The 26,462-nt window shown below is 39.9% G+C and overlaps 1 protein-coding gene across 3 annotated transcripts in view; it reads left to right on the forward strand.

The window, feature by feature from the left end:
• The window catches only part of Scn8a (sodium voltage-gated channel alpha subunit 8), a 190,913-nt gene that overhangs the window by 67,270 nt on the left and 97,181 nt on the right, over window positions 1-26,462 (forward strand). For 2 of the 3 annotated variants that reach the window (XM_070041359.1, XM_070041351.1), the window contains exons 3-5: window positions 19,143-19,260; window positions 22,899-22,989; window positions 23,812-23,940. In XM_070041359.1, coding sequence (XP_069897460.1) covers window positions 19,143-19,260; window positions 22,899-22,989; window positions 23,812-23,940 — 338 coding nt within the window. Of the gene's footprint in view, window positions 1-19,142; window positions 19,261-22,898; window positions 22,990-23,811; window positions 23,941-26,243; window positions 26,336-26,462 lie in introns of all 3 variants that reach the window. The other variant, XM_070041368.1, reaches the window with a different exon arrangement.

A 26,462-nucleotide genomic window follows, 5' to 3' on the forward strand; every position in this document is an offset into this window, starting at 1 on the left:
TTCCTTGTTCTATCTTCTGTCATACTATGAAAGCTTATCAATGTCAATTCTCAATTCATTTCATCCTTCCACAACTTGTTTTAATGAATCAAATCAAGGACTTTTTTTCTACTCCTCAGAATTTCTCTCTTTACTATAGAATATACTGTCTAATGCTTATTAATAACTTACTGGATTTTAAGTGGCCATATATAATTCTAGTAACTATCTTGAATAGGCAGTAAGAAAGTCTATAGATTAAAATGCTAGGCTTAGTAACACATATCTCTAATCCCAGGAGACAGAGGCAAGGGGATATGAGTTAAAAGCCAGCTTGAGCTATGAATATAGAGACACAGTCACACACACACACACACACACACACACACAAGGGGATATGAGTTAAAAGCCAGCTTGAGCTATGAATATAGAGAGACACAGTCACACACACACACACACACACACACACACACACACACACACACACACACACACACACACACACACACACACACACACACACACACACACACACACACACACACACACACACACACACACACACACACACACACACACACTCACTCACAGTCTAGGGTTAGTTTGAAAGAATTACTTCCTAACTGGTTTGTACCCCTTTTCCCACTTGTTAGAATTGATCATTGTGTCCTTTTTATTTCATAGTTGTGCCCTGTTGAAAGATTTATAAACAAGAAGTACAAATTACAGGATTGATGGATGGATGTAGCACATTCTTACTACATTCACCATTTATATAGCTTTCTAAAGTTCAATTTACCTTCAACTCATCATATAGACCTTTTTCTGCAAAGTGGAGTCCAGTTAGAGTCATAGAAAATTATAATCTGATGGCATTAGACATCATCTAGTTTAGTCTCTTCATTTTATAAATTTTATAAGGTGAATCAGTTTGTCAAAAGCTAGCACTACTGTTAGTGCTAGAACCAGTACTAGAACTCATGCTTCTAATTCTCTATCACATTTTTCTAGTTTTCCACTTTAGGTTTTTTTTTTTAGTTGTGGGTTGAACTCAGGGCCTGGACACTGTCCCTGAGCATCTTTCTGCTCACGGCTAGTTTCTACCCCAGCGCCACTTACAAGTTTTGGGTCATTAATTGGAGATAAACAGTCTCACAGGGACTTGGCTTCCTGGTTTGGCTTCAAACCACTATCCTCAGATCTCAGCCTCCTGAGTAGCTAGGATTACAGGTGTGAGCTACCACACCTGGCTTCTTCAAATTTTTTAATAGCTTCAGTTGATCCTCAAATGACAGAGTTCTTCTGAAGCTAGACAGACAAATATTGGAAACAGAAAACATCATTTGCATCTGTAATAATTGTTATGATTATTAAGCTTCCTTTAGGTGGGTTCTAAAGAGCCCAGTGCAATGAGCTGTGCTTCTAGGGAAGAGGAATCTGTTCATGTTATCCCCAGTCATCTAGCAGCCCTAGACAAACGTTGTTGCAAATTGTTCTCATGCACTCTTGAGACTGTTTAATGCCTCTACTTACTACTACTTTTTAAAGGAGGATTATCTCCTTTTTACCACAGTCTTTCCCCAGAATGGTATAATAGAATACCTTAGTTTTAGCTTCAGCTTTGTCTCAGCTGGGCCAAATCATTTAAATTTTCTGTGTTTCAATTTCATGATCTACAATGAGCACAATAAAATGGACCTGTGGGGGCTGGGAAGGTGGCTCAGTGGTAGAGTGCTTGCCTTGCACTCATGAGGCCCTGGGTTCGATTCCTCAGCACCACATAAGCAAGCCGGAAGTGGTGCTGTGGCTCAAGTGGTAGAGTGCTAGCCTTGAGCTGAAGAGCTGAGGGACAGCACCCAGGCCCAGAGTTCAGGCTCCACGACTGGACCCAAAATAAATAAATAAATAAAATGGACCTGTGTCTTTGTTTTCCTAATTGTATTTCATACCTTTTAAATTTTTTTTAACTTTTTATTGCTTTTATAACAGTGATATACAGAGGGGTTATAGTTACATAAGTCAAGTAATGAGCACATTTCTTTTTGAACAGTGTTAGCTCTTTCCTAGTTTTCTCCCAATTTTTCCTTCTCAACACTCCCTACCCCAAATTGTATATTTCATTTTCAGTATAGTGTCTAGTGAGTATTACTGCTGCATTTGTTCACCCTTTGTCACTACATCTTTTTTTGTTATTGTTGTTGGTCATGGAGCTTGAACTCTGCGCCTAGATGCTGTCCCTGAGCCCTTCAGCTCAAGGGAGAGCTCTACCACTTGAGCCACAGTGCCACTTCCAGTTTTCTGGTGGTTAATTGGAGATAAGAGTCTCAGAGACTTTCCTGCCTAGTCTGGCTTTGAACCAAGATTATCAGATCTCAGCCTTCTGAGTAGCTAGGATTATAGGCGTGACCACTGGTACCCAGCTACAACATCTTTTTTTTTTTTTTATGGTATTGGCATTTGCTTGCTCATCTAACTTGCTCAACTAGCACTTGAGCCATGCTTCCAGTCCTGCTTTTTGCCAGTTCCTTCATAGACAGTCTTACAGACTTTTCTGCTATGCTGGCTTTGAACTTTCATCCTTCATATCTCAGCCTCCTGACTAGCTAGGATTACTGTTGTGAGCCATTGGCTCTCAGCTTGTATTTCATACCTTTGCCTATCACTTGTTACGTTTTAGGTGTGGCAAACTACTTTCTGTTTCCTTACTGTGTCTTCACTTTGTGGTCTCCCTCTCTTCTTGGAATGTACTGCGTTCTTCTAACTTCACCTTTTAGAATTCTATCTATTTGTCTAGGCCCAACCTAATGGTCACTTCCTTAACTTATGGCCTAACGATGCTTCTGCACCAGACTTGTCTGAACTTTCTTTTTCTTTTTTTCTTGTTATTGTAAAGGTGATATACAGAGGGGTTACTGCTATCTAAGTCAGATAATGAGTCCATTTCTTTTTGGACAATGTTACCCCTTCCTTCACTCTCTCCCAGTTTTCCCCTCCCACTCCTTTTGAACTTTTATATTGCATTTAGGTCCTAAATTCTTCTCAGAAGAAAAGGTTATTGTAAGTTTCACTCAGTATAGGGTACCTCATTTCCCAACAGTCTTCACAGTTTTCTCCTTACCTCACTAAGATTAGTGTCATCAACTTCCTCAAATGAAAACTCACAAATCTCAGTCTCTCTTTCTCTCTGTTTCTTCCTGCTACTCTTCGTTTCTCCTCTCTCTCACCATTCCCCCCCTCGCAGTTCCATGAGGTCCTGGCAGACATTCCTTCCTATTCTTATTTTTGTACCCTTTCACCAGGTGTACAGAGCAGAGCCAGGCTGTTAATGGGAGATTTATGTCTGTGCAGCATGACTTGGGGTATTACTAATGATCTGTTCTGTTACCTACTTTAGCACAACCTAGATGTTGCTTTCTGTTTTAAATTTAACACTACATATTTGTAAAACTTGGATTTATGTTATAGTTAAGGTTTCTTTCAACAATACAAGAAATTAAAGGGGTATTTCAGGTAACTTTATTTAGCAAATCAAATCAAAACAAATGCTTATGTGGCAGTGAGAAGTGGGCTGTTTTCAGGGTGTTTGATGAATGATTACATACATAGGGTTATTATTCACTAGCCAAACATGATTAGGTAGCGGGAAAGGAAATTAAGCATTTCTAAGTCAGATTCCTTTTTTACACCTCCAGCATTGGACCAAGAATTGGAAAATCTTATTTCTGATCCCATTCCTATCTAATTCCAGCTGATCTTGGGTGTGTCATTTAACTGTTCAGTCACCAATCTAGAAGATTATACTAAACATTGATATCCTACCTATTTTACAGAGCTGTTGTAAAGATCATCGCTGACTAGCTTAAATAAAACTAAATAGCCGATTACCTCAAATGTGCCTCATTTTCTTCATAGTACTTAACATTTGTATATGGTATATTTGTTTTTTGTTTTCTTATATCTCCACCAGTGGGAATCGTGACCACTCTCCAGTAAACATTCAATCAACATTTGTTAAATAAATTAATTAACTTTATAAGATAATGCATGTGGAAGCCATACGTTTCTAAGGACTGTGCATATGAAAGGTGATATTAGGAAATTTTTCATAATGAAAACTTTCCTCTTCTGAAATGAATTGTACTCTAGAAGATAGAAGACTAATTACTAGCATGATTTCATTTCTTCGTCAAAGAATTGGTTATGTTTAGGATCTAATTATGTTTTCTGATGTTTTAGGTACATCTTCAGAGGGCTAGATCAGTGTTAGTTGCCACCAGGCTTACCATATGTATCACAGAATCTTAGAATGGACTTTGTCACTAGGTAACAGCCTCTAAGAGTTGAATGTCTTGAATGTCTTGTTGATAAAAGTATGTATTACTTAAACCTTCTGTTAGGCACATCTCACTTTTAAGTGTTTTACTGTCTGCTTGTGTGAGTTATCCTCTTACTTGAATGTAAAGGAAATAAGAGAAACTGATGTAAAATATGCACCAATTTGGGTGGCCTCATATAAATGTGATCAATTCATTCAGCAAGTATTTCTTTTAGGCATTCAGTTCTCTTTGGGAAAAAGGAGATCAACAAAGGCCTTTCTTTACTTTTAAGTAGCTTGTAATATAATAGCAGGTAGTATGTGTATGTCACATTTGACAAGGTGTCCCTGGGACAATTTCAAAGCAGAAATAGTATTGAATTGGATTTTGGAGTTTATAAATGAAAGGTGGACTAAATTATTCTAAGCAGAGAGACAGGGACACAGTATATAAGGAAAGGTCTGATTTGATTGGCATGTGGGAAATAACTGAGAAGCCTGGGAAGGAGCTGGAACCTAGTCATGGAGAGCTGAGAACGTTAGGCCCAGAAGTTTGTTGTTTGCTTGGTGAGCAGTAGGGGAGCTACTGAGAGTCCTAAGTGGGTAAGAGTTCATTGTAGCCCACTTTTTGAGGTGAATGTGGTAATGATATGTAGGATGGGTCCAAAGGAAAAAGAAATGGGATGGCAAGTTGAGCCAGTAGGTAAAGAGTGTCCAAATTGGGAATTAAGGGGAATAGATGCATTTAAGAAGTAGTACAGAGATGATGTGATAGGATTTTATGATTGATTGCGGAGGGTTCCATCCCCTGGGGAAGAAACCAGAAGTTTATGTACTCTTACAACTTTTGTTAGGGAAACATGTAATAAACATGCAAAAAGAAATAAAATGCATTAATGAAGATAATATACTCCAGTCATGGTCAAGTACTTTGGTGGTTTAGGCTGCTTTTTAGCATAGCACGGAGAGTGAACTTGGAGAGTCCAATAAAATCAGAAGGTACATGATTTCTCAAATATTCAGTGCCTCAAATAGGTGTTTAACAAGTAGCAAATTACAGTCTTTAAAAGAACCCAAGCTGAGTGCCAGTAGCTCGTGCTGTAAACCTATCTACTCAGGAGGCTGAGATCTGAGGATTGAGTTCAAAGCCAGGCTTAAGTGCATGAGGCTCTTACCGTAACTATGCCAGCCAAAAAACAAAAAACAAAAAAACAGATATTCCGAGTTGCTTAAAAGCCAGTGTTGTCACTCTGTTGATTTTACTAGTTATCTATTCTTATATGGATAGGAGTCCAGTATGTTTTAGAATCTGTGTGAGCTGTGGGGTACCTGCAGATAAACCTAGCATTTTCTCCAGACAAAAGCCTCAAATCTTCTTAAGCTTTTTATAAGCACTAAATTGTGATCCCAAAGTTCTGAGCTACCTATATTCAGCTTTTACTTGAATTCTGGGATCACAGCTATTGTGATCACCACTCATTGGTAGCTAGTTTTAGGAACTAGTTTCTGTTGGCTTCTCCAGGATGTGAGTTGTAGAATTCTGTTATTTTAATAAAATTAGACTTGTTGAGTAGAATTATTTAATAATGCCTATTTTAATGTTGAAGAATGTCTCAAGATTATGATGTTGATAGCTTCCTGGCAATAATTAACTATTAAAGTCCTCCCTAGTCAAGGAGACTAAGACTTCTTTTAACTAATTGTTAACTAATTATTCACAGAAATGTTGAAAGTGGTTCTTTTTATATAGTCCCAGTTGATTCATGTTAAGATTAAGGCTGGCATTTAAGGTCAGTTCTGCAGTAGAATTTTTGGTAAAATCTTTGAAGATGCATTCATTGAGACTGAAAAGTTTTTACCTATGGGACAAGTTTAAACAAAATGCTCCTTTTACAGGTAGAGGAGGAGAAGTTGCCTGTCTAGTGTTCAAGACCAGTCCCCTCTCTCCTGCCATTTCCCTGTGCCTTACTACTGCCTCAAGTTCTTGATTATACCTTCTTCTGTTTGTGTCTTTTATTTCTCTCTCCTCTTAGCTCCTTCCCCCAGTCTGTGAACATACCCAACGCCTGTTCCATATCCCTCTTACTCCTCAATCCTCACAATCTGACTACTTCTTCCCCTTCTCCTCCATGATGTTTTCAGGATAATGTAAGATCTCAAATGGACACATCTAGGGTATTTTATAAGTTTCTATTTCATTGATCAGCTCTTCTATGCTTGACACTGTTAATTATCCCTGATTCCTTGGCTAATGGCCCTTATATCTCAGGTTCTTTGCTTTTCTTTCCCCCATCTTTCCCTCACCTTTCCCTTCAATGTTGACATTCCCCGGGGTTCTGTCCTTGTCACTTGTCACTTGTCACTCTCCCTGTGTGATCTCCTCCCTTCTATCAGTACCCCAGAGGCCTCCTGACTGAATCTCCAGTCTTGGATGTTTCTCCAGTGTTCAGTACCTTCCTAGTCATATCTGTCTGGACTTGCTACAAATGACCCAGCATGTTCACAGTGAAATTCATTTTCTCCTCTCAAGCCTATTTTTTAAATCTTCTGTCCTAATTGAGAATACTAGATGTGATTATTAACTCTCCATTTTCCTATAATTTTTAGGATCATAAGTGTTAGGGAGATACATACAGTAGAATAATACATATACTTAAAAATAAGAAAAAAAAGTATACCTCAGAAACATTAGCTTATTTGTTCAAGTTTCCTCAACTATTATGGTAGAGCCTGATTTCCATTCTAGGATGTGTGAATTTAACAGCTGTGGTCTTTTTGCCAGGCTCTGCTTGTCTCTATAGAGGATAGTGCAGAAAAATACTTTGTTTTGCATTTTCACTGTCATTTTTAAGGCATTGTCTGTCATTTTCCATTTCTTCAATAGCAAGTTAGTGCAATGGCTGTTTTTAGTGTATTTGTTTCCTACAGCATCTTCACTGTAATAACTGAGGCATAGGAAGGGCAAGAAAACATTTCAAGGTAAAAGAATTTTTCTAGGTGGATGAATTGGGAAGAGAAAGGTAACCTTGTAGTTTTAGTTGGGAATCTAACAAAAGGCAGGATATAGCTGCATGTCAGTTTATTTTAGCCTTATCATTTGTGTGTGTATGTGTATTGTGTGCACGAGGTGCCCGTCTTTGGACTTGGACTCAGGGCCTGGGCACCGTCCCTAAGCTTGTTTTGCTCAAGACTAGCACTCTACCACTTGAGCCACAGCTCAATTTCTAGCTTTTTAGTGGTTAATTGAGATAAGAATCTTTCCTGGTTGGGTTAGCTTCAAACCATGTTCCTCAGATCTCAGCCTCCTGAGTAACAATGATTACAGGTGTGAGCCTGAAATTTCCTAATGTCTAAGAGGTTCCTTCATTCATTAAACACATTGGGCCTCATATACTCTGCTTACTTAGCTAAGAAAGTCACAGTAGAGAGAAAATTCTTCCCTTCACCAATCTTAAGTATTTTGTACATTTAATGGATTTCATTAAATTTTCATACATGTAAATAATTCACTTTACATTTACCCCTAATTACCTTCTCTTGTCCCTCTGCTTCTCCCACTCATTGCTTTCCTATTCTCAAATAGTCTCCCTGCTCTTGTATGTGTGTTTAGATCTGCATATAAGAGAAAACATGCATCTTTAAGTCTGGCTTATTTTGCTTAACATGACCTCCACTTCTAGTCATTTTGCTGCAAGTAACATAATTTCTATATTTTATTATGGCTGGATAAAATGCCACTGTGTATATTAGATAAATAGAAAGATAGATAAGATAGATTAGATAGTTATAAATATAGATGGAGATAAAAATAGATAATTTGATACTTTTTTATCTAGTTATCTGTTGATAGGCACCTATCAACAGCTTGGCTATTGTAAATAGTGCTGTGATAAACATAGATGTGTAGATGTTTCTGTTATGTGTTGATTTTCATGCCTTCAAGTATATATGCCAAAAAATGGTCTAGCAGTATCATATAATATTTTAAACTGTTTTAGAAAGAACCTCCATACTGATTTCCATAGTGGCTGTACTAATTTATATTCCCTCCAACAGTATAAATGACACATACATACACACACACACACACACACACACACACACACACACACACACACACACACACACACACACACATACTACTTTGACAGCATTTTGTATGTGTATATATACATATGTTTGTGTGTGTGCTGGGGTTTGAACTAAGGGCTTCATACTCTTGCTTGTTCTCAGCTGGTCCTCTACTACTTGAGCCACTTCTAGCTTCTTTGCTGGCTAATTGGAGATCAGAGTCTTACAGATTTGTCTGCCTGGACTGACTTGGAACCTCGATCCTTACATTTCTCAACTAGGATAACAGACATGAGCCACTGTGCCCAGCATTTATTGTTCGTTGCTTGAAGATAACTATTCTCTCTGGATAAAAGAACCTGAGTATAGTTTGGATTTTGCATAGGAAGTGGTATTTGAGCTGAACCTCAAACTATTGAAAACAATGTGTACAGAGGCTGAGGAGACACAAAAAATGCTGAATTGTGGCATACAGATGTTGTTTGGTAAGAGGAGATAAAGTTAGGCAGGTTGGATCCCTATGAGTAGCTATTGAGCAGATTTTATTTTTTCCTAGTCCATTTTCCATGTCTGAAATAAACTCTGGGATCCATGATGCCCCAGTATATCTTTCAAGGGTCTCCCAAGTCCTCTGCACTCCTAGTCTAGTGTGTGCACAGTGCTCTGCTGGTGTGTGTCCAGTTCCTGGATACTAACTGGAAAGCCACCCTTAGAGCTGCAGCAGAGTTGCAACTAATGAGTCACATCTGTATCAGCCACTGTCTTAGGGACTTTTTGGTGACCTTTTTATTTTAATCCTCACAACCACTCTATAGTATGTGCTATCATTCACTACCCCATTTTTTATCAATAAGAAAAGTGAGTCTTAGCAACCCAAAGTTGCCTAAGATCATGACAGCTAGTAAGCCACAGAGCTGGCCTTGACTCCAAGTCTGTAGCCTCTCAGCCTTTCAGCCATCTACTGAAAGAGAGTAGAGCAAGAATAGGTCTACAATATAAATTCACTAAAGAGGTTTATATGTTTTATATAATAAACCTAAATTTTATTCTATCCTTGAGCAACTGTAGTCCATACACCTTAAAAGGTTAATGGGGAACAGGGTCAAAGGCAAATTCTTACTGAAGGACAGTGAGAAAGAATGGCCATGGAAGAGATTCAGACTTGCCTGGCCCCTGGGAGCTGGCTCAGCGATGAAGCAAGTGCATAGTGCTACTGTTCTGCCAGGTGTAGCTTCCTGTGACCAGGTTGTGGTGGGAAGAGTGTCAGGTGCTCCAAATGTGGATTGGAGGGCATGGGGTTACAAGGTCCAACCAAGTGAGCAAAAGCACTTGGAAAATGCAGATGTGCTTGCTCGCATTATCTTCAAGGCTAAGCAGAGAAAAAGACCAGAAACACTTGCTCTGAGGCACCTGAGGGTTCTTCTTTTTGTAATTATTCAAGGGATATAATAAAAGAGATTTCTTCATTGGACCAGATGATCTGATGGCTAGAACTATACTTAAAAGCCAGAAAATCTGGGTCCTAGTAATGCTCCTGGCCTCTCACCCTGTGAACAGAAGTTAGGCAGATCCCTGTGTACAATGAAGAGCAGATTTGATCAATTGTCTTGAAGGTTTTTGTTTTTGTTTTTCATTGCAGGGTGGCATGATAAGTAGGAGTGTAGGCTTTGGAATTCAGCTGTTTTGCTTCTAAGTTTCACAACTTACTAGCTGTATAGTCCTGGGCAAGTTAAATCTCTCTGCCTCAGTTTTATCATTTATAAAATGGTACTGGTTGCTGTGAGACATTTATAAAGTATCTTAGTAGAATGCCTATTGCATCGTTCATATATATTATATTATTATTTCTTCAAGGAGATTTGTAAATAAAATCAGCGACTAAAATGATTTTTTTAAAGTATGGGATTTAGAAGTCTCTCTTACTTGGTTCTCAGTGCAGTGCAGTAGAGACCTGAAAGATGAGTATTCTCAATATCCATATAGTTCAAATAAGTTTAGATATTTTCTGAGTCACCAATTTGCTTCCTTAGTTGAGCATTTCTTTTTTGTTATTTTGCTTTGCCCATCCTGAACTCAGGTCCTCATACTTGTTCAGTTGTCTTACTTGCTCTGCTGGAGCTCTGCCACTGAGACACACTTCTAGCCCAGCTATTTTAGTGGTTATTTTGGAGAGGGGAGTCTCTCACTTTTCTTCCAAAGCTGGCTTTGAACCATGATCTTCCAGGTCTCAGTTTCATGAATAGCTGGGATTATAACATTGAGTCACTTGTGCCTAGCTCTAATTCAGTCTTTCTAAAGTGTCTGAATCCTACTGTTTCACAAGTACTCTGGGAGCACAGCTACACACTGGAGCGGTGTACAGTATTGTAATTTCACCCATCGGGCAAATCAACAGTAAGATATCAATACTCTTTAACATGAGTTAGTCATTTTGACGTGACAGCTCATTTGTTTCTGACGTAGAATCTATTTAGATTCTGTTTTATATTTTTCTCTTTTTGAAACAAGGAATTTTTTTTAACATAGTCTCATTATGTAGCCCAGGCTGACCTCATTATAAATCTGAGGTTGCCTCTAACTCATGATCCTCTACTTCAACCTCTCAGGTACTAGAATTACAGGCATGCACCATGCCCAGATAAAACAAAGAACTCTGTGTATGGGGGGGGGCGCCTGTGTGAGTACATATGCATGAGTGTATGAACTCAGAACCTAGGCACTATCCTGTAGCTTTTTTTGCTCAGGACTAGCACTCCACCACTTGAGCCACAGCTGTACTTCTGGCATTTTATTGATTAATTGGAGAGAAAAGTTTCAGATTTTTTTGTCCCTGCTGGTTTTGAACCAAGATCCTTAGACCTCAGCCTCCTGAATAGCTACTATTACAGGCATGAGTCAACAGTGCCCAGCCAACAAAAGAACCTTTGAAAGAATATTTATTTGTTGTTCACTATATTGTACACACATACACACACACACACACACACACACACACACACACACACACACACACACACACACACACACACACACACACACACACACACACACACACACACACACACACATACACAGAGTTACTCAGAAGAGAATGCCAAATTGCCATTGATTAGTTGACAATTGACCAGTTGCCTAGTTTAGAAGAACATAGTTTTGAGAGAATATGGTACACATGATAGATTCAGGTAGGCAAAAATTTAAGGACTCAGAGTCAGCTGAAAGATACAGAGGGCCAAGTAGTTTTAGAGATTTAAAAGGTTTTTGTTGTTGTTGGTGGTGGTCATGGGGCTTGATCTCTGGACCTGGGCATTCCCTCAGCTCGTTAGCTCAAGGCTAGTGTTCTACCACTTGAGCCACAGCACCACTTCTGGTTTTGGGTGGTTAATTGGAGATAAGAGTCTCACAGACTTTTCTGCCCAGTCTGGCTTTAAACCATGATCCTCAGATCTCAGCCTCCTGAGTAGCTAGGATTAGCTAGGCACTAGCCACTGGTACCCAGTGAGATCAAAAAAATTTTAAGACCTAAGATGCAGATTCTAGAAACATCATAAATCAGTACCAATAACGGTATAGTCAGATAGACTCCAAGGATCTTAATCCCTAGCTGTCCTCTTATAATTTAGTTAGATCTTTAGAGAGCCCTGGTAATGTGTTAGAGCCAGAAGGTTATCAGTTGCCTGTGGGTTACAGTAGTGATAACCTCTCAGAAGGCAGAGAACTTGGTTGATTCACTCTCCTGGGCTATGTGTCCCAAAGTCAGCTAGGAGCTAGGCAATATTGTTTCTCTAGAAAACTTTCTATTCTATAATGTGCTCTACTTCTGCATTGAGTACTCTTCCACATAAAGCTCTGTTCTAAATTATACTTTTTGTATGGCTAAAAAATTATTCAAATCTTGAGTTTAGGGGTGGGGACATACTTATAATGGACCTCTATATAGTGCTGTGATAACTGTGTATGTTTGCTGCATTACATTTGCAGTGTGGGTTTGTTTGATATGTATATGAATGTGCTTGTACCTGGCCATGCAGTGTCCCTTCCCCTAATTGTGAACCCCAAAGAGAAAATATCTTATCCTAATTTAACAGTGGGCCACTGAATGGTGTGTTCCAAACCCCACAATGCTAATTAGAAATGAAAAGCCTGTGGTTTTTAGAACGCTCATTTTATGCCAGCGTGACACATTTATTAATACTCCATGCCATAATTTGTTGAGTTGTTCCACCACTCTTAATGGGCTTTGTGCTCAAATGTGTTCACTGGCTGTTGTTATAAACTGATATTTCCCCTTGGGCAGTAAACCATAGTCCAATTTCAGTTTTCCTTTAACTCATTTTCTTCACAAAGATCTAATTTAAGATAGATTAAGCAAAATACTATTGAACTTTATGAGCACCAAGTGATCGTTGCTTAAGATGTATTCTCATAGAATCGAAAGCTTGCCGTCATTTCTACTGTATCTGGGCTTCAAAGGATTGGTATTGAAGCAAGTGTCAAACAAGGAGCAAACCTTTTCTGGATCTTACAACAGTTTAACAATGATGGCAGAAATTTAATTAAGCCATGAGAATGGTCTAAAAGGCAATTATATGCATCTGTAAAAGGTCAGGATGTCATCAGTCTTCCTGAGAATAATCAACTTAAGGAAGGAAAGACTCGTGGTCTCAGGGCTTTCAGTCTATGGTGGGCTGGCTTCACTGCTACCAGGCCTGTGGAAAAGCAGAACATCTTGGCAGAAGAGTGTGACAAAGGAAAGCTGTTTGCCTCGTAGGAGCCAGGATAGAGACAGTGACAAGAAGAGTCAGGGTACAACATATACCCTTCTAGGACATGCTCCCAGTGACTACCACCTGAGCACTGCATCAGGGTCTGAGCTTACAATACGTGAGCCGTTAGTGACATTTTATGTCCAAAACACAACACTAATCATTATCTCTCCTATATTCACTGTCTTTGAAGAGCAGAGATAGAAGTAGGGGAGAGAGTGCATGGAGAAGTATTATTTAATATAGTCTGCCAAGAGACTGCTCCCTGCTGCCCTCTGCTGACATAAGGTGGTTATCAAGTTAGTATCAAGCACTGCTGGTCCCTGGATGCAAAATATCTAACCCAGGAGACTTCTACTAGATGTAATAAGAAATGTGAATGATAATAATAATAGACTTACTCTTCAGATGTATGGCTTACTGCTTTGTCACATTTTATCTGGAACATTCTATGAAATTTATAAAACACAGAATCATAAATATCAGAGCTAGATTGGGCCTGGCAGGCCCAACCCACAGCCCTGTCTCTCAATTTATAGATGGGGAAAGTGAGATCTGGAGAGAGGCAGACTCATACAGGCCATACAGCTAGGTAGAGGTAGGTAAAGAAAGACACATGCTAAGAGCGAACTGCTGTTTCCCAGTATCTGGTAAGCACAAATTACTTGATTAATCTGCAGATTTGTTTACCCAGAACCTCTGGAGGTGCAATTTATGAATCTACAGATTCAGATTATTTCTAAGCAATGAGTGAAACAATCAGAAACTGGTACCTGTATGTGCGGTGGGCCAGGTCAACTCTACCATCTGTTTTTATGTGGCCCATAAGCTCAGTATGGCTTTTATATTCCTGAGCAGTTGAAACGTGAAAATTACATGCAATTTGGAGTTCGTGAAGTTGTGCTAGCACATAGCCACCCTTGTTTGTTTATGCATTGTCTCTGGCTACTTTTGCACTGCAGTGGCAGAGATGAGTTGTTGCAACAGAAACAGCACAGCCTGCAAAGCCCACAGCACTTCCCACCTGCGCATTTACACATGAGCTGGCCAATGCTTGTGTATTCTTTCTCTCACTTAAGCACTACAAGTACCAGTGTTAACCAGTTTTAGGGAAATTCCTAAGCTTTAAGTACTTGTGTTGGTCCAAATACTATTCTGCTTTATGCAAAAGCTGCATTTATTTAAAAAAAAAAAACTGGGCTGGATATGTGGCTCAGTGGTAGAGCCCTGCTTTAGCAAGCATGAGGCCTGGAGTTCAAACTCCAATACTGCTAAAAAAAAAAATGCAGTAAGATATCTATAAACCTAATTAATGACAAAATAGGTTTTATTACAATGCAGCTTGCTACTTATAATATAAAGGATGTGCCTTCATTCCAGGAGACTTAGTGTGGAGTATTATGTTTCTTTCCCTATAAATAGAGAAAAAGGTGCTAGTCACTGGTAGCTCATGCCTGTTATCCTAGCTTCTTAGGAAGCTAAGATCTGAGGATACGATTTGAAGCTAGTCCAGGGAGAAAAGTCTATGAGACTCCTATTTCCAATTATCCAGCAAAAAAAACTGGAAGTAGAGCTGTGGCTCAAGGGGTAGAGCACCAGTCTTGAGCAAAAAAAAAACAAAAACAAAAACCTAAAAACAAAATACTAAGTAATGGGAAAATAATAATGTTTTACATGATTTAAAAATATAGGGTATAAATTTTTTTTTGGGTCCGGTCGTGGGGCCTGAACTCTGTCCCTGAGCTCTTCAGCTCAAGGCTAGCGCTCTACCACTTGCCACAGCGCCACTTCCGGCTTTTTTCTTTTTGCTTATGTGGTGCTGAGGAATCAAACCCAGGGCCTCAGGCATGCAAGGCAAGTGCTCTACCACTGAGCCACCTTCCCAGCCCCTAGGGTATAAATATTTTGAATGGGGTTTTTATTCTATTTGCAGCACTTCCCAAATTGTGAAATTTCTACTTTACCCCAAAAATGCCCCTAATAAAGCCTCTCTACTTTGAAAAACAAATAAAGTTTACTTAAAGTACTTAGTTTTTTTTTTTCAGGATCTTCAATCTCTCACTTGTCAGTCCCTCACTGTATTGACTCTGAAGGCTAGCTACTTAGTTTTTCTTCAGCAAAAGCATAACAGTCTCATCTCCTTAACCTTGCTTTCCTTTTTCCTTTACTCTTAGCTCAGAAAACCCAAATATCTGTTGACCAACTAACAAACATGCATGAAACACCTATCGTATGCAGGCATTGTCTCTGTAATAGGAAATACCTCCATGACACTGGCAGCCTGGTGACCAAAGTAAGAGAAGAGTAGGTACTTTTTCAAGGGAAGATGAAGAGTAGGTATTTTTTAAATCCCACTGATTTAAGGGTTGTGATCTCAAGGTAGGTAGGTGATTTCATAAAGGACTGGCTTGGTGATTTTTAGGTCGTGGGACATGGGCCAATAGCTCTTTCATTGTTGCTTAGCTACTTGATGTAGTGTACCCCAGGGGCTTAAATCTCCCATTCATCAACACCACGTTCATTCTCTGCCATGGGCTATGATATTGCCTCCTGATCTTGTACAGTAGTAGCTGCTGTGAAGAGGCTGAGCTTGGCATAATATAATGCTCTTTATTGCAGGACCTTCATAGGTGGTGTCCCTCCCCTGAGCTTTTGTAAGAAGCATAGAGCCTAATAATCCTTTCTTCACCCATATTGCATAGGAATATTGTGAGATTGGAAGGGAAGCTTATAGCGGGGCACTGGTGAATCACACCTATCGTCCTAGCTACTCAGGAGGCTGAGATCTGAGGATTGCAATTCAAAGCCAGCCCAGGAAGAAAAATCTGAGACTCCAATAACTACTCAGAAAAGGCTAGAAGTAGCACTGTGGCTCAAGTAGGTAGCATGCTAGCCCTGCACACAAAGAGGCTCAGGGGCAGTGCCCAGACCCTGAGTTCAAGCCCCATGTCCAGCAGAAAAAAAAAAAGAAAGAAAGGAAAAAAAAGAAAGAGAAGCTTATTTGAAAGGCCTGGCATTTTAATGGAGAGAATTGCTATAGAAACACATACTTCAGAGAGGGGACTTTGGGAAAGTCCTGCTTGTTTATTTCTTTGGGAATCCAAGAAATGGAGCTCTAGGTTTGCCCTTGACCCGTTTCAGATCAATCACAGATCTAGGCTTTCTCTGTAGAGGACCCCAGAAGAAGTAGCACACTTTAGTGCAGAAAGAATATTATCACAGCAAGGTCAAATCAACACAAGTTGTATATTGGGCATTTCCAAAATTTGTGTGCTTCCAGACTAGCACTAGCACTGCTTTTCTACTTCTAAGAAAGGAAAAACTCAGAAGATAGAGGAAAGGAACTTAAAAAAAAAACTGCCCATAATGCACAGGAATGCATTATATTGAAACTGTGAGCACAAGTGTGAGGTTGATTCCCTTCTTCAAAAGGCTTAAAAACCTCATTAAATGAAATGGGTTGTTGGTTTGTTTGTTTTTAAAGTATAACATTAGCCTAAAATGGCCTTTATCAGGATAGGGATGCTTCTTTTTTAAAAAAATTCTAATTTGTTGAGTTTTGATTATGAGAAAATGTTAGATTTTGTCAAATCTTTTGCTTATTCTGCATCTATGAAGATGGTCACATAACTCTCACTTTTATTATCTGTTATCTTGCATTGGTGGTTTTTCATATATGAAACTAAACTTTTAGGATAAATTCCATTTGGTCATGCTATACAAATTTTTATATCTTAGCTGGATGTGATGTTGTTGGTATTTGTGTTGAGGCTTTTTTTTGTCACTGTAAAGGATAATAATCTAGTTTTGTTTTCCTGTGTTATCATTGTCTGGTTTCATTTCAGGATAATACTGACCTTATAGAATGAGTTGGGAAATGTCCCTTTCTCTTCTATTTTTGGAAATTTGTGTTAATTCTTTAAACATTTGGTAGAACTCATTACTGAAACCATCTGGTCCTGGGATTTTCTTTGTGGGGGTTCATTTTTTAATTCAAGGTGCAGAGAGTATTTATAGTACAATCCTATTTGAGGAAGAGACATGTGTGTGCGCGCGTGCGCACACAGAGTCCTGGGCTTGAACTCAGGGCCTGGGCACTGTCCTTGAGCTTCTTTTGCTCAAAGCTAGAACTCTAGCACTTAAGTCCCAGCTGTTTACATTTATGGTAGTTTAGTGGACATAAGAGTCTCACAGGGGCCGGGCGCTGGTGGCTCACGCCTGTAATCCTAGCTACTCAGGAGGCTGAGATCTGAGAATCATGGTTCAAAGCCAGCCCAGGCACGAAAGTCCTTGAAACTCTTATCTCCAATAAACTACCAGAAAACTGGAAGTGGCACTGTGGCTCAAGTGGTAAAACACTAGCCTTGAGCTAAAGAGCTGACAGACAGTGCCCAGGCCTAGAGTTCAAGCCCCATGACTGACAAAACAAACAAACAAAACAAACAAGCAAACAAAAAACAGAAAAACTACTTTGTGATATGCACTTGGCCATGTGTTCTCTGTATTTTCTCCTGGCTTATTCTCCTTAGAGACTTCTGGTCTAGTAGGCCCAGACTCTTGCTCCAGTGTTACAGGCCTCTGCTTCTCCTACTCTGTTTTATCCTCCATCAACATGGAGTGATTTGTCAACCCCCTGAAAGCAGCCCACAATTGTATGCTACTGTGCTTTTTTATACAAGCTATACAAGCTATAAGATTCCCTTCCTAGCTATTCCTTTCCCCTCTCTACCTAATAATTTCTCTTTATTTCTATTTTTCTTTAAATTCCTTCCCTTGTCAGTACCTCCCCACTCACTCTCCTTTTTTTTGTTGTGGCTGTTGGTCGTGGGGCTTGAACTCTGGGCCTTGGCACTCTCCCTGAGCTCTTCAGCTCAAGGCAAGTGCTCTACCATTTGAGTCACAGTGCCATTTCCAGTTTTCTGGTAGTTAATAAGATAAGAGACTCACAGACTTTCCTGTCTGGGCTGGCTTTGAACTGCAGTCCTCAGATCTCAACCTCCTGAGTAGCTAGGATTACAGGTGTGAGCCACCAGCACCCAGCTGCACTCTCTTTTTATTAGATATGAATGGGGGAAATTTTCTCTTTGCTGCTCATTTTTGTTTTGAACATTGTGCTTACCTTGCATCCTAATCATTAGTCCATACATGTCTTCCCTAAAAGCACAGTTTTGTATCCATATTGAGTTTTGTGTTCCTAGGGCACAAGGCCTGGCACAGAATAGATGGTCAGAAATATTTGAGTTGAACTCACAAGACCATACAATCCAGGTAGGATGAGCACTTTGAATAAAGACCAGAGTTATGCACTATTATCACCTATCCTGAGGACACACACTAATTTAGCTTGATAGGAAGATTCATGCTGGGAAATACAATTGAATGATTTTGGGCAAGGCTGATATTAGAAGCTCTTAAAAGCCTGATTGAGCAGACTTGGTAAGTAAATGTTGATTGAATGAAACACTTTTCTCACTTTCAGTCTTTTCCCAACTCTGTCCTCTTAGTAGGTTAACCTTGACCTCCCTTTTACCCCCAGCATTCTTGTCCTCTCCCTGGGCTCTCTTTCCTCTATAGCACATATCATCATCTAGGTGTGAAAATATGTCTAAAAATATGTCTACAAAATCTACTTATTCATTATGTTGTATACTGATTATTTTCCCCATTGGAATTTATGATCCCCAAAGGCCAGGCCTGACTTGATGAGGCCTAACCTCCTACAACATGGGCACTGTCATTGGTAAACCAATCCTAAATTAATGACCTGGCTTACGTAGCTTAGGTATGATTCAAATGTAAAGTGGCTCAGATTGTGCGGTTATTTATAATATAAGCTGGGGAAGAGGAGGGAATAAAAGATAGGTTGCCTTAAGGTTTCTTGCATTAAAAACCAAACTCGGGAGTTAAAAAAAAAGTATCTTTGAGTGAGTTTACTTCTTGCCTAGAAAAATATTGTTTGCATGGTGATTTATATTAATGCTTTAATAATTTCTCTTTTTCTTTCTCCACAGACCTTTGTAGTATTAAACAGAGGGAAAACTCTCTTCAGATTTAGTGCCACGCCTGCCTTGTACATTTTAAGTCCTTTTAACCTGATAAGAAGAATAGCTATTAAAATTTTGATACATTCATATCCTTTTCTGCAAGCGTAAGTGTGGAAGCAGCAAAATTGTTTGTGTGTTGTTTCGGTATTTGACAAATGAGTTCTGCATTAAGTTTCTTGCTAATAGAAACCATCCCAGTAGCTGAACTTCTGAGAGAAATTCTGCCAAATCCCAAACTGAACTTTGGCAGATTCTTTTTTTTTTTTTTTAAGATGATGTTACTGAATGCTCCAATTTCATTGGTATCATTATGAAGGTAAATTAAGATGAGACTTTTTATTGAAGTCTTTTGTTTTTTTTTATTTTTTAGTAATTTCATTCCATAATAGACTTGTTAATATATTAAGATCTGAAAAAGGGCCAGATATCGTGAGTCATGCCTATAGTCTCCCGAGGCAGAGATGGGAAGAGTCTCAGTTTGAGGCCAGGCAACAAGTCAACAAGCCAAGGTCTGAAAGGAATGTGCCTGTGGTCCCAGCTACACAGGAGGCCATTGGTAGGAGGAGAGTATGATCTGAGAGCAGTCACAGTCCAAAACAAGAGACCTTATCTGGAGAAGTAACTAAAAAGCATGTAAGGTTTAAGAGGATGACTCAAATGGTAGAGCACTAGTAAGCATGAGTTCAAAACAAGTACTGCCAAGGAAGAAAGACCAGGGAGATCTGATAGAATTTTGCAAAAGCTGATTCTTAAATTACAAATAATTTAAGTGAGTGAATGAATGCTTTAGAGATCTGCCTGAATTTTTTTTTTTTCTTTAGCAGTGGGCTAAAAAAGTATCTGTAAAGCCAGGCACCAGTGACTCACATCTCAGGAGACTGTCCAAGCAGGAAAATCCATGAGACCCTTATCTCTAACCAGCCAAAAGCTGGAAGTAGAACTGTGGCTCAAGTGGTAGATTAATAGCATTGAGTGAAAAACTCAGGGATCGTACCCAGACCCTGAGTTCAAACCCAAATACACACACACACACACACACACACACACACACACACACACACACAGATGTGATAGTTCTCATATGAAATAACCTTTGGAGGTCTAGATCAGTGTGGAGGTCTAGATGCAGACTGCAGGATAAATTACTCTTTTCTGGAATCCTCTGCCTTTTTTTTTGTTGATACTAGGTTTTGATAGGCCTACCAGCTACTAGGTTTTGATAGGCCTACCAGCTGCTAGGTAGTTGCTCTATCACTGAAACAAGCCTTCAACCTTTTTTGCCCTGATGACTTATTTCTTTACTTATTCATTTTTGAGAGTAAGTCTATGTAGCCCAAACTGCCCTTGAACTTTTGATCCTTTCCAGCTCAACCTCCCAAGCATTGGGATTACAGGTATGCACTACCACACTCAGCTCTGCGCTGTTTTTTTTTTTGTTTGTTTGTTTTTTTGGTTTGGTTTGGTTTTGGTTTTTTGCTTTTTTTTTTTAACTGTATTTTTTTTGTCTTTTCTTTTTTGGTACTGGGGATCGAACCCAGGACGTTGCACTTGCTAGGCAAGCGCTTTGCCACTGAGCTACATCCCAGCCCGTTTTTTTTGCTTTTTTTTGTCGGTTGTGGGGCATGAACTCTGGGCCTGGGCGCTGTCCCTCAGCTGTTCAGCTCAAGGTGAGGGTTCTACCTCTTGAACCACAGCACCCCTTCTGGTTTTCTGGTTGTTAATTGGAGATAAGAGTGCCACAAATGGGCTGGGAAGGTGGCTTAGTGGTAGAGTGCTTGCATTGCATGCATGAGGCCCTGGGTTTTAGTCCCCAGCACCACATAAGCAGAAAAAGCCAGAAGTGGTGCTGTGGCTCAAGTGGTAGAGTGCTCGTCTTGAGCTGAAGAGCTGAGGGACAGCACCCTGGCCCAGAGTTCAAGCCCCACGACCTACCAAAAAAAAAAAAAAAAAGTGCCATGGACTTTCCTGCCCAGGCTGGAGCAGGATGCAGTTCTCAGATCTCAGTCTCCTAAGTAGCTAGGATTACAGGCGTGAGCCACCTGTGCCCAGCTGCACTGGTTATTTTTAATGTAGGGTCTCACTTCTTGCCCAGGCATGCTCTTGGGCCATGATCCACTTATTTTAGGCTTCCTGTTGTAGCTGGGATTAGAAGTATGTGCCATTATGTCCATTTTCTTTCATTGAGATGGAGGTTCCAAAACTTTTTTGCGTGGGCTGGCCTGGAACCACAGTCCTTTTGATCTCAGCCTCCCATGCAGCTGGGATGATAGTAGCAAATCACCTCACCAAGCTCTTGGTTAAGAAGGGGCCTTGTGTGTATTCCACAGGTGGCTTGAACTCATCAGTAGTTAGGATTACAAGCATGAACCACCAGCACCTGACCTTTTCTTCTTTTAAGAAAATTCCACTAGTAAAATAAAGATAGAAATTCCCAAGGAGTGAGTTATGGAACTAGAGTTATGTCTGAAGCATTAGAACACCTGTTCTTAGCAAAAAACCCAAATGAGTATATGAGGCCCTGAGTTTAAGCCCTATAAGACACACACACACACACACACACACACACACACACACACACACACACACACACACACACACACACACACACACACACACACACACACACACACACACACACGAGTGAGGCAGCAACATTGAGATGGGGATTCCATGCTTGTTAAAGTGACAAGCTTGAATTTGAGTAACTTGATGACCTAAAAGTTTATTTCTCAGTAGACAAAGAGAAAGGGCTGAGAAAACTCCTAGATGGAACCAAAATGACAACAGAAGAGTTTACTCTTCATAAACTTCTGCACACTTGAGAAGGGTCAAATGATTTTGCCCCATCACTTCATTTTTCAGAAGTATGGGGAGAGGATGTCCCTGCTATCCATGCCTGATGTGCCACAACCAGTTAGACATACTCAACGTACATTGCTCGGCACCATGCTCCCCAAAGAGAATTTAGCCATCTAGAAGAACAAGAAAGAAAAGAAAATCACTGCTTACATAGAGATTTGTAATACTGAGTACTGAAAAGAAGTAATACTGAGTACTGAAAAGTAATATAGGTTTATTTTTTCACCTAATGATTTTGGAGTCTGTACACCGGTAATTTCTGACTACAAAGTTAAATTATTTAGAGGCTTCTTCCAGAGTTGAGGTAAAAAAAAAAAAAGGTAAGTGAAAGACATGTTTTGTTCAAAAGGAACAGAACAGTGACAGCATTTTTGGGTTTTTGTTGTTGTTTAAATTGGTCATGGGCTTGAACTCAGGGCCTGGGTGCTGTCCCTGAGTACTTTTGCTTGAGGCTAGTGCTCTACCACTTTGAGCCACTTCTAGTTTTTGAGTGGTTAATTGGAGATAAGAGTCTCATGGGGAATTTTCTGCGCAGGCTGGCTTCAAACACAATTCTCAGATCTCAGCCTTCTTGAGTAGCTAGGATTACAGGCATGAGCCATCAGTGCCCAGCCAAATGACAGCACTTGAAAAAAAAAAGCTATTCTGCCCATCTACCCATGGTTCTCTGGCCCAGTGGGGTTACACAGTGGCTTTTCTTATTAGTGACCAGTTTTTATTATCACCTTGCCTTTTCCTCCTCTTCTGTGCTTTGTCTTCCTTCAGGCTGTTGATTTAGGTCGCATGAAACCCCAATGCAAAGTGGATGTTTTCTAAGAAAAAAAAAAGGCCAGATTTTGTATATTCCCCCTTGACTCTTCTCTACAGTATTTAGCATGATCATCATGTGCACTATTTTGACCAACTGTGTATTCATGACTTTTAGTAACCCTCCTGACTGGTCCAAGAATGTGGAGTAAGTAGCTCATTTGCTTGTCTGCTTGTTTGTTTCAAGAATTTCTAGCCATTGAATCTTATGCTTTGCCACATTTTTACCATCACAGAAAAAAAAATTACCACCACTGTATTTCACAGAAGGTATGAAGATACATATGGACTTAGAAAATATCCCTAGAGGTCAATTCTAAAAAGAGCAGGTATGCTCTGGAAAGTACTGTCCATCATCCCTGTTGTTTCTTATGCTGGCCAGTGCCTTTGCCTAACATCATCCTGTTTTCTCAATTCCTGAAGGATGTCTTCTCCAACTCTAGGCTTTCCTTTCTTTTTAACTCCTCCAAGGTGAAAAATACCTCTAGGGGCCTCCTGACCTGCTCCAAAATTATCACATACTAGATGGAAATACAGTGTTACTTCTTTGGATTACCATTCAGCCCCAGTGCAACATCCCAGAGTTCTTGGTGTGGGCAGAGTTCTTGGTGTGGGCAGTTCAGCAAGTTTCAAACATCCTTTGTCCTCCTCTTTCCCATCCTGCTCCAAATTGTACCCACACTTGAGGCAAGTGTTATTTTAAAAGGCTCATTTAAGCCAGGTGTGATGATGTATGTCTATAATCCCAGCACTTAGTGGGGCTGAGGCTATAAGGTCTCAAGTTCAAGACCAGTCTGGGCAAAGTTAGTAAAGTTAGTAAAACCCTATCTCAAAAGCAAAATATAATCAAAAGGACTGGGGATATAGCTCATATAGTTGGAATACTTGTCTAGCATGTTCAAGGCCTTGGGGATCATTCAGAGTCGCTGTCTATTCAGAAAGTGCCTCAAGCTTTCCATTTCTTTGACAGGTACACGTTCACAGGGATTTACACATTTGAATCACTAGTGAAAATCATTGCAAGAGGTTTCTGCATAGATGGTTTTACCTTCTTACGGGACCCATGGAACTGGTTAGATTTCAGTGTCATCATGATGGCGTAAGTTCTGAACTTCATTGGTTTTTGTGAGTGTGATCATGCGTATATATGGGTGGGCACTCGTGTGTATGTTTGCCTGATTGTTGTATGAGTTTGTGAGTTCAGAGATTTGGAGAATTACTGAATAACCATATCAAGCCATGAACTTTTTGCCTGTGGTTCTTGTTTATGAGGACATCTTATTTTTTTCAGCAGTGTGGTCATACTGTGGCTAGAAGGGAAAGTAGGGAATGATTTCCTAAGGATACATCTCATATTTTATTTGTCCTGTGATATCAACCAAGGTTTGCATACCCATCATTAGGGGGTCTTTGTGAAGACTGGATTTTGTTTTGTTTTGATAGTACTAGGGTTTGAATTTAGGATCTCATGCATATTAGTTAGAGCACTCTACCACTTGTACCCTTTTTTTTCTATAGTTATTTTTCAGGTATGGACTCACTTTTTGCTTGGAGCTGGCCTAGACTGCCATCCTCCTATCTGGAGTGAAGGGCATATACCACCGTGCCTGGCATGTTGATTGAGGCGTCTCATTAACTTTTTTGTTGGGGCTGGTCTTGAATCCTGGCTTTCCTGATCTTCACTTCCAGAATAACTGGGATTACAGGCATGCACCACCATACCCAGCATCTGACCTTGAAGTATTTTAGGTATAAACCTTGAGCTAAAAGTGTTTGCTGATAATGTCTTATCACATTTTTTTTTTGGCCGGGATAGAGATGAGGTTTTGAGCTTAGGATCTTGCACTTGCTAGGCCAGGCAAATGCTCTATCGGTTGAGCTACACCATCAGCTCTTTACTTTCACTTATTTTTCAATTAGACTCTTGCATTTTTTGCTGAGGCAGGCCTCGGTCTGTAATCCTACCTATAGCCTCCCAAGAATCTGGGATCACAGCATGATCACATGCATATCACATGTGATTTAATCAGCCTGGCCAGGAGTACACTTTAGAGTCAAAATATGAAGCAAACCAGGCACCAGTAGTCATGCCTGTAATTCTAGCAACTCAGGAGACTAAGATCTGAGGATCTTAAAAGCTAGCGTAGGCAGGCAAGTCTGTGAGACTCTTTATTTCCAGTTAACCAGCAAAAAGCTGAAGTGAAGCTGTGGCTCAGTGGTAGCATGCCATCCTTGAATGGAGAAAGCAAAGCAAAAATACGAGGTTGAATTTAAGACCCACTGCTGGCAACAATTTTTTTTTTCTCTTTAAATGAAAAAAGTCGTGACTGGCACTCCTCCTAAAGAATTACTAACAAGAATTTCAAACTTCAGTTTTTTGTTTTTATTATTTGGGGGAAGGATTATTTAATTATTTTTCTGTGGTACTGAGGTTTGAACTCAAGATCTTGCACTTACAGGGCAGGTACTCTACCACTTGAGCTACACCTCCAGCTCAGTTGTGTGTGTGTGTGTGTGTGTGTGTGTGTGTGTGTGTGTGTGTGTGTGTGTGTGTGTGCGTGTGTGTGTGTGTGTGTGTGTGTGTGTGTGTGTGTGTGTGTGTGCGCGCGCGCGCGCATGTGCACGTGTGTGTGTGTGTGCATTTGCGCCTGGAAATGTGTGAAGGAAAGATTGTTGGCATAGGAATGGATCTGAGCATCAGGTAGAAAGATGCAGTTCTACTGTGAAATATGACTCAGTGGTATGCATGGAATATTTTTAAATGAAACAGACTTTTTGTTATATAAAGGTAATTTTCTAGCTTTCCAGCATTTAAAAGTGTCCTTGCTAGGTGTGATAAAATGTGCACTTGACCCAGTAATTGCTCTGATCTCAGGACCTGGATTTTCCTAAGCCCACTTTTATCTGGCACAGGGTAAAACTTCATTGTAAACACATGCCTGCAGCTCTTGGAGTCATGTATCAGCCATTGAGGCATTTTTGCCATTGTCAAATAGGGGGCTTCTTCAATGTAGGCTTGTTTTTATGGAGCTCCTGCTGCAGAAATTTGTCCCTATTTCTTAAGAAATTGCTCCCAAAACTTGGGGACAGCCTTTGACACCTTCTGGTTTTCCTTCTCGTTTAAAAACAAACAGTCTGGTAGTGAAATCATTCTCAATCACTAGGCTGATTAAGAGTAAACTCTGGAACTTCCTGCGTTTATCAATTCTTTCAAAGATACTTTTGAATTCTCCTTGCCCAATTAAAAAAAGACATCCTCCTTTAATGTTTATATCTTGAATTTTTTTTTCTTTTTCAGGGAAATAAATCCTAACTTGTATATTAGACCCTTCCTCCCCCTCCCCATCCCCAAACTCTCGACCAGTGGTACCATTACAAGTTAACTTTGGTTTGATTCTGCAGGTATATAACAGAGTTTGTAAACCTAGGCAATGTTTCAGCTCTACGCACTTTCAGGGTACTGAGGGCTTTGAAAACTATTTCGGTAATCCCAGGTAAGATGGCCCGGGGTTGGTGTTAGGTGTTGGGTTAGGGCCCTGACGTGACGTATTGTACTTTTTGTTTTGTTGTGGTTTTGTTTTTTTTCCTTTGGTATTTGTGTTTGTGTTTGTGTTTGTCATT

This window comes from Dipodomys merriami, unplaced genomic scaffold (assembly GCF_024711535.1).
Source record: "Dipodomys merriami isolate MVZ:Mamm:240054 unplaced genomic scaffold, mDipMer1.0.p SCAF_10, whole genome shotgun sequence".
Lineage (NCBI taxonomy): Eukaryota > Metazoa > Chordata > Mammalia > Rodentia > Heteromyidae > Dipodomys > Dipodomys merriami.